The following is a 13,799-nucleotide window of genomic DNA, read 5'->3' as shown; positions in this document are numbered from 1 at the left end:
GCTAAAAACGCCTTACTATGGTCGTTTTTTTTCTGCAAAAAACGCCTTACTATACATGGTCGTTTTTTTCGGCTAAAAACGCCTTACTATACATGGTCGTTTTTTTTCGGTAAAAAACGCCTTACTATACATGGTCGTTTTTTTCGTGCTAAAAGCGCCTTACTATACATGGTCGTTTTTTTCAGCTAAAAACGCCTTACTATACATGGTCGTTTTCGGTAAAAAACGCCTTACTATACATGGTCGTTTTTTTCGGCTTAAAACGCCTTACTATACAAGGTCTTTTTTTGGGCTAAAAACGCCTTACTATTCATGGTCGGTTTTTTCGGCTAAAAACGCCTTACTATATCCATGGTCATTTTTTTTCGGCTAAAAACGGCTTACTATATATGGCAGGTTTTTTTCGGTTAAAAATTCCTTACCATTAGACTCAAGAAGCATGTCAGTCAAATGAAGAAATCTGGTCTGAAAACGTCATGCCAACAGCATCATGCCGGCCCACCTTCTGCTGGCAGCCTTTGGAACGTCTGCTTGCACTTCTGTTGGAACCTCTGAAAGTATCACATCTTCTCTTCGTTTTATGACAAAGCAATATTCTATATATTGTATATATGCATATATATATAGAGAGAGAGAGGGAGAGAGAGAGAGAGAGAATATTTCGGTTTTTTTAAGTTCCTGGCACCAAGACTTCATATATCAGGACCCTGGACAGCAACCGTGAGCCAAATCAGCTTCACTTGCACCAAATTGTTCTCGACTTGCGACATTTCGTAGTTCCGAACGGCGCGGGGTGCAAGACGGGACGCGCAGTTGCAGCTGTACTTGGTACTTTTCATTTCGTCATTGTATCATAACACAGGGTCAATAAAAAGTTGCACCAACTTTTGAAATGATGAGTTGAGAGGAATGAGGTGAGCTTTATGACTGGTTGCGGAGCGGTCTTTCGGGGCAGAACCTCGAAAGATCAACCAAAAGCGGCGAGGACTTTCTGAACGGGAGCGCTTTCCAAAACTGCTGGAACGGAGAGTGGTAGACGCGGTGAGGGTCTTCCAAATGAGCGTTTTATGAATCCATCCTTAAGGCCCCCAACTAACCCCGTACGGCGTTCACATCTTTCCAGTCATTTGAACACGCGCGGCTGGATCAGCACCGGCGATCAATGACACAAAAAATGACACAAGGGTGACAAACATTAGTTTACTTGGATACAATAAAAAGGCCGCCAACCGTTTTTGACAAGATCTCATGAGGAAACAGACAATTTCTGCATACATCTGAAAAGTCATCAAGTGATTGTGCTTTGCAGGTCGCCAAGGGAACGCGACTTAGTGATCGTCCGACAGGCTCTGCCGTGCTTTATTCAGTCCAGTGAAATATCGCACAGTTCGACACGTCAACAATTCATTGTCGCGTGTTCTTCAGCACAAAATCTGATATCATCCGATGCAAATGCTGTCTCCAAAAGAATGGGAGAATTCCGCTGAATGTTCAAGACGTTGGTTGGATTTCTCACCACACTGGCTGCAAAGAATTCTAATCCGGTATCACTTCTGAACGTTGGATTATGTTTACGGGCGGCATGATGCGTCCGCCTCGTTTTAGGGGGGATTGTGGGTTCAAATGTCTTTTCAAAATTCACTTCCAAACAGCAGGCCAAATCCTTAGCGAGAATCGACTAATTGATTATTACGCCCATGTGTCATTGTTTTTATTCTATATGTAACGTTTAGTATTTACAGTATATTACTTTAAAAGTAAATTGTGATGTTGAGGGAACTTGTACTGTCACAATGACTGACTTTTGCTCTTGTACTGGATCAAGTTAGACGAGCGGGTGAAGCTGATGTCGAGGCCCGCTCGGTCTTCTAAGGCAAAAAAATTTCAGGCGATACATTTAACCACTCGGTCAATCAAAGTCATGCAGTCATACAGGACAACAAGAATCAAAAACAATGAATACGGGGGGGCCAAGTTGCCTACGACGCAGCCAAGGCAACATACGGCGCGCGGGCGCGCGTCCTCTCGAGGTCGGCGCCTCACATGGCCGGCAGAGCGCAGGCTCAGTCAACAGGACGGACGCACGAAGAGAGTTCCTCACCGTGTGTTTGGCGGCGGCGCCGGCTACACCTGAAAGTCCGTGCCAAAGTGTCGGCTCTGGGCTTCGCTCATGGACAGGTAAGTCGTCCTCATAGCGGGCGAGTACTGCGGAGAAAAACGTTGACAATGAGATGCGCCCGACACGGGCGGATGACGCGAACATTTCTTGAATTAATAAAACAACAACTTTCTCCGGGTTTCAATGAGCCAATTTGATGCGGCATATTACTGATTCACTCAAAGCACAAAACTCCGCCCCTGCCAAGTCCTGAGCACAACGACAACGGTTCAAAGCAGGAAGCCAGGTGAACACAAATGAGCAAAAACAAGAAGAACAAAGGAGCTGCTGTAGATTTAAAAAGACAGGGCAAGGATATGGGGGGGGGGGGTAAAAAGCAGACGGGACACACTTTGGATGAGGTCGGACTATACTCACATTGCTCGCGTGCTGAAGCGTTTAGCGGAGCATGCGTGTCCGGCAAAAAGCAAGCGCTTGGCATAGCAACACACAAGCGAAAGGGGGGGCGAGCTCAGACATATTTGGGCAAGAAAAAAGAAAAACAACAACATGTGAAACAAACAAACCACCCAAACAGGAAATAACGTAGACTTGAGTTAAATCACAGGAAATGCGTGCAAACATGACATGATATGCAAACCGGTCGACCATTAAAAAAAAAAAAGGTTTTCGACATCATTTCTATGATCGTTGGGAATTGTATCAAGCGTTCAGCCTTGACAAAGACGAGAATGACCCGTTCATGGAACAATCTGCTCAGGATTGCGCTTTTGCAGGCAAGGTCCCTAACATTGTGACCCCGAGGCGAGGCAAGGCGGGACGCAATGATGCAAATGGCATTTTGCGACACCCCCAGCCCGCCGCATTGATCCTGGCCGATCGGGCCCATTATTCTTGGATGCGCTGCCTTGAAATGGATCTCGCGCAGACGGAGCGTGTACATTTTTAAACAGAGGCCCACATTGTTCGCCTTTTGCGAGTCATTTAAATTCCGCGAATGCACCAATGCGGTCCCGCCATCCGACAGAAGCTTCGTTCTAAAAGAGAGAGCGCCTTTTAAAGGTGGTTGGCGGGTAGGGGTGGATTTACAGGCGTTATCTATTATTTAGCCGGCGCTGCGGGGACACATGACTCACTTATCGACTCTCAGCTCCGGGATTAACATTTATATTATTACAGATGAGCGAGGCGCCAATGCGGTCTTTGGAGGTTGTTTTACACATTTGATGCATTTGTCTTATTCGGAAGAAATTTCATTCAACGGGGAAAATGACGAGCGCCGTCACACACCACAAGAGGGCAGTCTTACACCGTTTGCGCCTTCATTTTTTTTTTTGCTGTGGCTGATTTTTCTGTGTGTGTGTGTGTGTGTGTGTGTGTGTGTGTGAAAGAGAGAGAGAGAGAGAGAAGTGAGGAGGGGGTGGGGGGCGGGGTGCGGTGGTCACACTTGGGACACCAGGGCAGTGTAGGGCCAACGCACCGACGGCGGCGGGGATCCTCTGCCTATCAACGGCACGTTCTCGTATCGGGGGCTCCCGCCAAACAGCATGGACTGATTCCTGGGAGGAAGATATTCACAAAGTCAGAAATGGCATTGTATTGTCTCGCCCGCGACTTTTGAGCACCGTGCCTCCATCTGGGTGTCAGATGTTGCTCTCACATGTATTCCGGGGCGGGCGGCACGCCGCTGGCCGCCTGAGGCGCAGGCGGGTGGACGCTGGCCTGGCTGCCGGCGCTGCTGGTGTAGCTGCAGAAACTGTGGACGGTGGACCTCCTCGGGTCGGAGGACAGGCGTCGCGCTCCGGGGTTGAACGGGTCCTCCTCGTCCATGTCGTCGTACTCTTTGTCCCTGCGCAGAGACGGAGCGCTTTGCTGGCGTAGAACGGCGAGGGGATGAGATGAGGGCGGCGGCGGTGGGGTGAGGAACGGGGGCGGGGGAAGGTCGTCGGTCGGTCGCCCCGCACCACTGACCTGCTGCCCATTTGCGTCCACGCTCGGAAAATTGCGCCCAGCGTGGCGCAGAGCGCGCACGCCGCCAGCACGGAGAACAAAGCCAGGTAGAGGAGGCCTTCCACGCCGTCGTAGCACACGCCCGTGAGGGCGTCCAGGTAGTCCTGCGCCATCAATCGAATCAAATCTCATCCACGCAAACATAGAAGGCCGCAGAAGACGCCTTCGACACAACAAGTGATGGCGCATCATTCGGCCATTTGCTTCGGTGCACAGTTCGCACGCGCCGCCTAAGCTTCTGTTTTGGTCAAACATTTTTGGGAATACTTCTCTAAGTCCAAATATCGACTCGCGCACCCGCCCACTGCCCGAGACCCTCGTGAGGATAAAGCGGATCGGAAATTGGATGCTTGGGGGCTTGAAGGTGTGCGCTCATGTCGTCAGCTTTACTGTTGTAAAAAATGTAGCGCTCCAAAATATGCATTGCCTGTGATGAGAGCGTTCCAATATAGACGGTGGAGAAATGACTCCATTTCCCGTAGCGCTTGTCCACGTTCGTCTCGGGCAGACGCAGGCGCGCGACCTCTCACCAATGGCTGCTTTTCCATGACGCCAAGCTGCCACCGACGGGCTCCATCCGAGCTGCGCGTGCGTGCAGCGCGCTCATATACGATGCGCGTCGGATTTTTAAGGCGCATTTGGAAGAGGCCTGATTCTTATCTGTTGATATATGATTCCATTCCATGCAGATTTTTCTATTTCTTGTTCCACTCAGGAGGGAAAAAAAATGAAATGTGTCACTTGAAGCATTGAGTATAAATCAGAATATGAGATAAGACCAACATCAGATATGACATGTAAGAGAGGCTTTATCTCCCAAAAAAGACCCCCCCCCCCTAAAAAAAAGCAATCAGTCTTAATGGGCTTCGTGTAAAAATAAATCCAAATCAGGGCGAATTTGGACTTTGGCTGCGTTCACATCGCCGGGCCAACGCTATTCCGGGCATGAACGAGAGGGGCGCTTCGTTTCGGAATCCACATTCATTAAGCAATCAACGCCACCAAATGTGACAGATTTGAGTTGTCATGGCAACCAATCAAAACCAATCCGAGCGCCAGCTGGCGACGGCGAGCCCCAGCTTTGAGAAGTGAGATCGAGAGGTGGAATTTGCAGCGCCTTGGAAGGAATAATCATGGCAAAAATGAAAAAAAAAACAAGGCACCTTGTGCAGCCCGTGACAATCCAGCAAGGCCGTCAGCTGGTGCAGATGAAATTCGCTGGTGTTCAACAGGCGCTGGATGCCTAAAAGGTCTCGCTGTGTGAGACAAAAGGGGAGGGGGGGAAAGTGTGGCAAATAACGGTAGTCAAGTTTGAGGGCCTGATTTTACGAATGGTCGTTTGTCCCGAGGCCCGAAACACAAGCCTTGTTGTTGTTGTCGTCGTCCTACCTGAGCGGTGGGAAAGACGGGCACGGAGAACTGCAGCAAACCCTGGACTTGGATCTGCATGGTGGTCAGCGAGCGCTGGCAGATTGTCAGCGACTGCGGACACCAGAGAAGAACATGTTCATCGGGAAGCGCCGTGTCGGCAAACAATTTTGTCCTGAGGGGGAGCCAAATGACGCGCTTCATCGCGGCTCCGCCTCCTCATCGCAGCGGCACCCAAACAATGGAGTTGATCGGAAGACTCGATTATCTTTAGCCCTTCACAAGTCTGCCTTAATCCCTAAATGGATACCCTGAGCGTGTGGGCTTAAATCCTGCCTGTCATTATCCGCCAGGGATTTGAAGGCACCCAAAACGAGTAAAAAACTGCTCATCAAAGTGACATTAGCAGATACAGCTTCGTGGGATATTCATCACGGAACATCCAGCTGAGATTTGGGAAGAGAGATGGAAAGTCCAACTATGTGCGGACGTCAACTGTTGTGATTGACGAAGCCCCCTTTTGAGTACGTCTGTGTAGCAAACATCCTCATGACAGCATGTTGTTGTTGTTGTGTACGGCAGCCGTCATTATGCAAGCCTCCAATGAATAATCCATGTGGCTCTTGAGAATGCCCGCAGGCGGATATGAAGCAATGGGGTGGGAGGGAGGGGGGGGGGGGGGTTAAAGATAAAAATATGGTAGCTTGAGCTAATTCGATGCGTGAGGGTGCACATTCTCACGCTGCGCTTGACAAGGTTCCGACAAAGCTCATCTTTGTCGACTCGAGCGCTGCGTATGGGAGTCCGTACCTGTTGGAAGGGGTTGGCCAGATTCGGACTGCAGAACAAGTAGTAGTGGGTGACATCTACCGAGTGAGGAAGAAAACCCAGTTTCAGGACGAGCATGTAGAAAACCAGGAATGAATAATGAAGATGGCAAAAAAAACAGCGCACCATTTTTCAGCGGGTTAGAGAATCAAACAAATATGTTCATTTCGCTTCAAAAGAACAAAACCGGATCATTTTCTCATACTTGCTTCATGATGCTAGCCCCGAGGAGCAATGCCACTCATTCATTCAAGGGATTACCTGCACTGAGGAAATCTGTGGTTTGGTTGACGATGAACTTGTCGGGAGAGACGCAGAAGTCACTGGTGGCCTGCGTGGGTGACAACACATCAACACGTGCAAAGGCGGTCAGGGGAATGCTAGCTCAGTTCTCGCCATGCTTGTGGCTTTACATTGGATTCCTTTGTATTTATGGACGAGAACGTTTTTTTAAAAGTCGGGTCACAAAGAGGAAAACCCGTGCACGTACACACCGCCTCGCAGTCAATTTTAAATGGGGCTCGGTGTTTGTGCTTGTCACCGATCTTCATTCTTGCACATTTTGGGCAGCTGCTGAAGGCCGAGAGGGATATTTGTTCTTTACAAACAAGAATCCCATTGACTCAGGCTACGCTCTTCCTTGCCAAAATGCTCCAGGCAGGTATAATCAGTGCCGACATGGTTCTAGTTACTACCGTGCGTGATCTACCCTCTTTTCCATGAAAAAAAAGATGCTCTCTTATCAGAATTTCATTGCACAGCGACTGACGGCACTTCGCCAAGAGACAGACGAGCGATCGAGGGCGACGCTGCTCTTTGTGCTCCCGTGAACAAAGCGAGTACGAGACACAAAACGCAGCCGGTAACCCGCAGTTCCTGCGTTTCAATGCATCGCCGGTTAGCATCCGCAAGACGAGTCTGAGCCGAGACCACGGCGGACGACGTGAAATGAATGTCATGGCAGCACGGGGTCCTGCGTGTTAGCCTTCATCTGCATCTCGTTAGATGATGTTGATGCCAGTTAGCATGAAATATGCATGCGTCTCGGGGAAACTTGAAGGATCAACAGCATCATCATTTCATTTTTTTTTCAACAGTCAATAAGCTACTTCAGTGACTTTTCTTTTGTTCGGATAAAACATTCTGACTGAGGAGATAATGGTACATGTATTTATATTTTGACTTTTTGGTATGGAACAGAGGCGTACCAAGTTCGCACATAGAACATTCAATGCTCGTTGTCCTCATTCTCAGCAGCACCCCCCTTATATGTTTGAGGCATCCAGTGGGCATTAGTGGTAGTGCTTTGCAGTGGTTTAGATCATTTTGTGTTGGCCTTGGCTGTTGAGTCCCGTGCTGGCTCACTGTCGTGTGGCGTTCATCAGGGGTCAACTTTAGGGCCCCCTCTTACTCCGTGAACAAATGCGGTGCGCTTCAGCCTTTGGCTAGCAGACATCACGGCACACGAACAATGAGGGGCGGGGGCGGTCGCTGTCCCCAAATGCCCACTTCACGACACAGATGTACTTGGGCCATATCGCTACTCTAGTGCACGTCTAGCAATTAAATGGAATGAAATGTGCTGCGTCGATTCACCACGACTAAAGTCGGCGGTGACGCAACCCTGCCTCAACATCGGCTGCAACCTGCGTCGGCGTTGAGATATGCCACGAGCCGTGCCCGATTTATGCCGGTCACAGAAATGGATCCCACGGGGTGATCAGCCACAGTAAGGACAATCACAGCCACGTTCGCATCGACATTACTTGCTCAAGCACTACGAAACCCGATTGTCCGACTGAGGACAATTATTCCGCGTGTTCTGTCCGTTAGTGTAAAATGTTACTTTTGCCTCGAGTAAAATGAGCGGAACAGCACAAATAAGGTCCACCACAATGTTTGTCGAGTGCTGCTGCAATGTGCGCATGCAAAGACGACGGATGTCTCGGCAACGTTTCAGGTTCAGTGGCGACGCCGAGCTTAATTCGCCGCTTCGCCGCATCCGTCCAGATGTCTAATCCGCCGGGATAATCCGCAGACTCCGTGGGAGATTCACGCAAGAGAGGGGACACCGGGAGTAAAGCGGGGGTGCTCTTTGTACCCCTGACTGTGCCCCAAATGCGCTGCGTCCATGACCACATTAAGCCCAAATGCGGTGAACGCTGACTGTACGCTCAGCACAAGACAACGAGGAGGATTTATGGGGAAGCGAAAGCACTCAACCTAGGCCGATTTTGGAGGCATAATTAACGGCGGGGAGTGTTGTTTACAACTGTGATTATGCCGAAAGGCTGCCGAGTTCATAATCAGCTTTACGACGTGACTGAGCGAGGGAAAGGAACCGACGTAAGTGAAGAGGGACGACAAAAAACATGAAGGAAAACAAAAAAACAAAACCTCACCACAGCCGCAGCCAAGCTGGCTCCCAGTGAGGCCCAGCTCAGGATGACAGACAGCACCACAAAGCCCATGATCCTGCGGGGAGAATATTGACACACAAAGGCGGCCAAGTTATGGACCCGGATGACCGTATGCCTTAGTTGCACTTGCTCACCACTCGATTGGAACAAAAACTTCCGCGTGGGGACCCATCAAATGATTTTTGCTCTCAACGACCCTGCGTATATATGTTTGTGATTGCGAGCGGGGGGGGGGCAATAAAGCACACGTGCAAAACCAACGACAGAACCGCTCCCTACCTTCGTTTTGGGCCAATTACGAGCTGTGACGTGACCGTGAGGAATGGCATCAATCGGACATTGGGGCTCTCTCGCACGTTTTTCTCTTGTACCGTCGCACAGGCGACCACGTGCGCATTCGTGACTGCACACCGCCAGGCTCCCTTTTTTGCCAGAGAGCGGCCTCGATATTTTCTGATGCGTCATGAGAGTTAAAGTTGCCAGTCGCCACAAGACAAAACCTCGCCTTCTTTATTTCTCGTCGCTGGCGCTCACCGAATACAGCGGGGCTGAAAGGACCGCTGTCCCAAACGCTTCCATTGGCAACCAGAACAAGATGAAGCGAAAGCTGTGCCGGGACAACTAATGGATGCTGCAGCAGTTGTCCCACGGGAAATGATCCCCCATCAATCCACTGGCCTGCCTGAACACTACAACTCACGTCTCTTTGCTCATCGATGGAGGCCAGCCACACGCCGTGACAGGGATTCCGATTCCAAAGGAGGAAATGATGCACGGAGCACACCAATGACCCGCTTTTTTTGAAACGTTTCCATTGGGTGTTGGTGTCACCACAAATGTTTTTTTTTTTCTTTCTAAAATCCAATATGCAAAATTGGCTCGGAGACAAAGCCACTCCCTGCAGGCTGCGGACGCCACACGGGCTCCCAAGCACGTCACGGCTGTTGTGTTAACTGTCACCGGCCGAATTTTCAGGGCGTGGTTCATCAAGCTCGTTACCGACATGTGAGCCGACCTTCTAATGGCTCCATAATGGCGGCGGCGGCGGCAGCAGCAGCAGCAGGCTTGGCTACTCAACTGACTCGTCAGACCTCCGCGAAAAAGCAGCAATAAAGAAGTCTGAGAGAGCAGCACTTAATAATTAGTTAAAGGAGCCGCACTCTCATCCGGCGCGGGGCCGATCAATAGGCATTAGCCAGCACCGTCAGCGTGGGAGGAGGAGCAGGAAACGGCGTCTCATCTGTTGGCGACCGAAGCGTGGGCAGCGCTACATTGGCCAAATATAAAGTCTGGACCGTGGGCCCGCTAATCCATCATCCCTGTCACGCTGTTTTGCTTGAAGCATCGTCCGAATGCACAAGTGAGCTCCACCGGCAAAACGCCATCGAATACGCTTTGCGTGTGCCCGAATATTGCGCTCCCCAGAAAACAAACGGTGAAAAGATGTCAAAGTGCTCCCAAGGGGCAACTTTGCATGGTACCCGGCGATTGGTGGAAGATGCCGTCATGTATGGAGCAGCGTTTTAGACCACAATGAGTGGTTTTCTTTTTTTTTTAAGGTATAGATTGGCTGAAGGTGGTTGGCCGTTTCTCGCTGGATTGCAAAGGCTTTAAATGGCAACGCAGAAGAAGATCGTAGATGCGAAAACGAAACTTATTTTACAAAAAAAAAAAGAATACTGTTGAATTACATCGGAGAAATGTCCTGAAATTCAAGTTAAAATGAAAAGTAAATACAAATAGAAATAATCTAAAAGAACAATACCATGACCGCTCTTGATGTTTTTCTTATTCATTAGAAAGATGTGAAATGATTGAAATCCATCGACTATGATCCTGCGACTTACATGATGAGCAGCCGGCGAGCCCGCTTGGCCATCCCCAGGCCCACGGCCAGACAGATGAGCAGATCCAGGATCAGCAGGAGCAGGTAGCTCAGCCACCTACGAGACACCAAACGCTCGTCACTTCTCGGCGCCACTCAAGTCCGCAGGCTCAAAGGCGCAGTTTTTCAGCAACGCATCCGAGATGGGCGTCGGATCCATCGGATTTCTCGCCTGCTCGCTATCGCCCCATCTGCTTTGCTGCTGTCATTTGCGGCCTTTGGGCTCAATAATTCAACAGCACCAATTCATAGGCATTCCATTTTCAAGCTCCGAAAATGTCCCGAACCGCAAGTCCCTGCGCGGGCGGGTGCACTTGTCCTCCAACCAACTCGTGAATCTAACGAGAGCAAAAATAAAGAAATAAAATAACATCTCTCTCTCTCTCTCTCTGCCTCGATTCCTACCAATTTACAAAATACAGAGTCGACACACACTCGCTGCAGCGTGTCCATTGTAGTAAATCTTCACATTAAGGTCACCGGAGAGTACGCGGCAGCATCGCAGGCCTCGCGAAATGGAAAAGAACTCAATGGATAGACTTCGTCTGCATAAAGGCCACTTAGCAGTCTCACGGCACGGGCTGCGGCGATGACTTGAGCAACACAAAAGGGGCCATAAAAAAAGGAGGGGGGAGTGAAGCAACAAACGGCGCGGCGGCCGGAACGCCGGTCACTCGTCAATAAAGCGCGGCCAGGGGGCTGGCTCGTCACTCAGCCGGCCGCACGAAAGCCCGCCGTCCATTCTTGGGCCGGCGTGGACACGTGAGCCAAATGAATGGCGCCGCGTGGCCGCATGAAATCTGAATGAGGCGCCATTAGAAAACTGCACACGGAGCGCAACAAATCCAATTGATCGGCGGGAAATGTGAATTGAATGACTCGCAAAACACACAATTCTTAAAGCTAGCACGTCGGAGCAGCTAAGGGTGCATGAGATGCTTTTTCGGGCGGCTTTTTGAAGTGCCTGTCATCTCAAAAGCCTTTACGCCGAATGCTTCTCTGCAGTTTATGTGCCGTGCGATTGGCAGGGAGGCAGAAGTAACCATCATTGATGCAATCGCTGCAATGAGGCGTATGTAGAGAGTGCAGTCATCAATTCCTCGGCTTACAAAAAAAAAAAAAAGCCTCTGGATAGCACCACGAAGCCTCCAAAAAAATCTCATATATCCCCTTCCCCAAATTACTATTGAAACTTACCTTCATTTGTACTCATTTGCACTTGATTGGCTTTGAGGTTATTGAAAATAGTTTGCCGCCATCAGTTATTTTCCCCTTTGCCGTTCAAGTCAAATAAGAATTGCACTCAATGTAGGGGAGCGGCATTCGGGCAAGCGGCAGACGCGCGCGCCGCTTCATCGTCTGCAATCAAGTAAGAAGGAAATATGAAGGAAAGAAAAATAAGGCACGCACCTGTAATACTCGACGAAGGCCGCGCGCGTGGCGACGGCGGTCAGGTTGACGTTGGCTTCGCCGAAGTCGGGCACGGCCGCCAGCTCCCGGATGACGTTGTCGGCCATCAGCCGCATGAAGCGCAGAGCCTGAAGGTAGTCGGGCCGTGGCGCGAAGATCTCGTCCAGACGCTCCAGGTGCCGCTTGAGACCCCGTTCGGCGTTTCCCAGGGAAGCCGCCGACTACAACCACAACACGGATCAACGGACGGGAAGGCAAATCCTTCCGTCGCCCGGTTCTGAAAATTTGTCACGTGTCGTCAAGACAACTGGGAACTGTTTTTAACTGTGGTCAAAATGCATCACGTATCCTTGATTTGTTTTCATCTCTTTTGTTGCGTTTCGTATGTACGTCAATGCGTAGGAGAAATGATGCATTCGTGAATGATTCACTCCAAGATGAAGGCACCACGTTGACAAAGTTGGGCAAGAAGGACTGTCGCGATTCTCGCTCTCTTTCGTTTTTCGGCCGTGTGATTTTATTTATTTTTTTCCTCAGTGCATGAATCGTGTCAGAACGACATCACTTGCGCGGTGGCGGCGAAAGGAACCCGAATCCATTTCGAATAAAAACCGACAATCAAAACAACAGGAGTGCCCCTTGGAGAACAACGTGAGCGTTTCCATGCGCCTTTGTGTTTCATGCAGATAAACAACGTTCCGAGGGAAGAACGCAGACAGCAAAACCCTTTGATGGTCAAACTCGACTCAACTCGAGTGGATTTCTCGAGCACATTCAAACAACCACCGCTGTCCACAAAGTGCTGGACGCGGAGCGAAAAGAATTCCGACAACAGATGAAAAACAACGACAGCAGAAAGCGCAAACAAAGTCCAACTAAAAATCAACTCTCAGGCCGAGTCAAAAGCCAAAGAAGGAAAAAGAGTTGGAAAGACGGGCGGCGAGGGCGCAGCTGCCTCAGATGAGAGAAGCTGGATTGGACAAGGGCGCCAATTAGCCGGTCCAGTTTCAAATCAGTGTCCGGTTTAAGACCCGCGTTGGAGACTGTTAAGGAGATCAGGAGCCACCCGAGGAAGGGATGGACAAGAACCACCACTCACTTGGGAAAAATCAATTCAAGCTTTGCTTTTTTTGCTTTCAGTGTGAGATGCCACTCACAGAGGTTTGCAGTTTTCCTCCTTTTGGATCAAACACACTTTCAAAAACTTCATCCGCACCGCCGATTTGAATTAAGTTGCCGCTTTTGCTTCTTTAAATTTTGGTCCCTCAAATCCTCTGCTTGCGCTCGCAGTTTTACGGCGCCCGTGAACGACGCTTTGAAGCCGGGCGCAGTTCCAAGCGGGGGCGGGCCAACGCGCAACAGGCGCGCAAATACACGCGGCCTCTCCAAAGTCCCGCTTGCTCCGACGCCAGACCTCTCGTTTTCGGCAAGGGGACTCCCCATGACATATTTGTGACGTGTGAAGATTTTCTTTCCTCGGCACGTGGTGGATTCTCACATTGTAAAAAACGAGGCAAAAAAAAAATCTGAATTTGTAGACCCCACTGAGCTCTGTGAAAAATCGATGATTTGGGATCCCACTTTGGTATTGGATCATCAGGAAATTTTACAAGTGTACCAAATGATGTCCCTCGAGCGTAGAAAGATCGTTTTAAACCAAATAAATTCCCCAAATCCGGTATCAGTTGAGCACTAAGCTCACTAGAGTACACACACACACACACACACACACACACACACACACACACACACACACACA

General features: G+C 49.8%; 1 protein-coding gene across 1 annotated transcript in view; it reads right to left on the bottom strand.

Moving 5' to 3' along the window:
* Positions 1 to 1,186: 1,186 nt before the first annotated feature.
* Positions 1,187 to 13,799, bottom strand: part of LOC109524749 (protein tweety homolog 2-like) — a 17,720-nt gene continuing 5,107 nt past the window's right edge. Inside the window, exons 4-14 of the mRNA XM_019884836.1 lie at positions 12,041 to 12,261; positions 10,593 to 10,688; positions 8,728 to 8,800; positions 6,587 to 6,656; positions 6,308 to 6,363; positions 5,519 to 5,611; positions 5,293 to 5,385; positions 4,091 to 4,233; positions 3,780 to 3,968; positions 3,600 to 3,678; positions 1,187 to 2,205 (exon numbers count right to left, since the gene is read on the bottom strand). Coding sequence (XP_019740395.1) covers positions 2,125 to 2,205; positions 3,600 to 3,678; positions 3,780 to 3,968; positions 4,091 to 4,233; positions 5,293 to 5,385; positions 5,519 to 5,611; positions 6,308 to 6,363; positions 6,587 to 6,656; positions 8,728 to 8,800; positions 10,593 to 10,688; positions 12,041 to 12,261 — 1,194 coding nt within the window. The 3' untranslated portion in view covers positions 1,187 to 2,124. The remainder of the gene's footprint in view (positions 2,206 to 3,599; positions 3,679 to 3,779; positions 3,969 to 4,090; positions 4,234 to 5,292; positions 5,386 to 5,518; positions 5,612 to 6,307; positions 6,364 to 6,586; positions 6,657 to 8,727; positions 8,801 to 10,592; positions 10,689 to 12,040; positions 12,262 to 13,799) is intronic.

Source organism: Hippocampus comes, unplaced genomic scaffold (genome assembly GCF_001891065.2).
Source record: "Hippocampus comes isolate QL1 unplaced genomic scaffold, H_comes_QL1_v1.1 scaffold46, whole genome shotgun sequence".
NCBI lineage: Eukaryota > Metazoa > Chordata > Actinopteri > Syngnathiformes > Syngnathidae > Hippocampus > Hippocampus comes.
The sequence above is the reverse complement of the archived record's forward strand: the minus strand, read 5'-3'. Positions and strand labels throughout refer to the sequence as shown.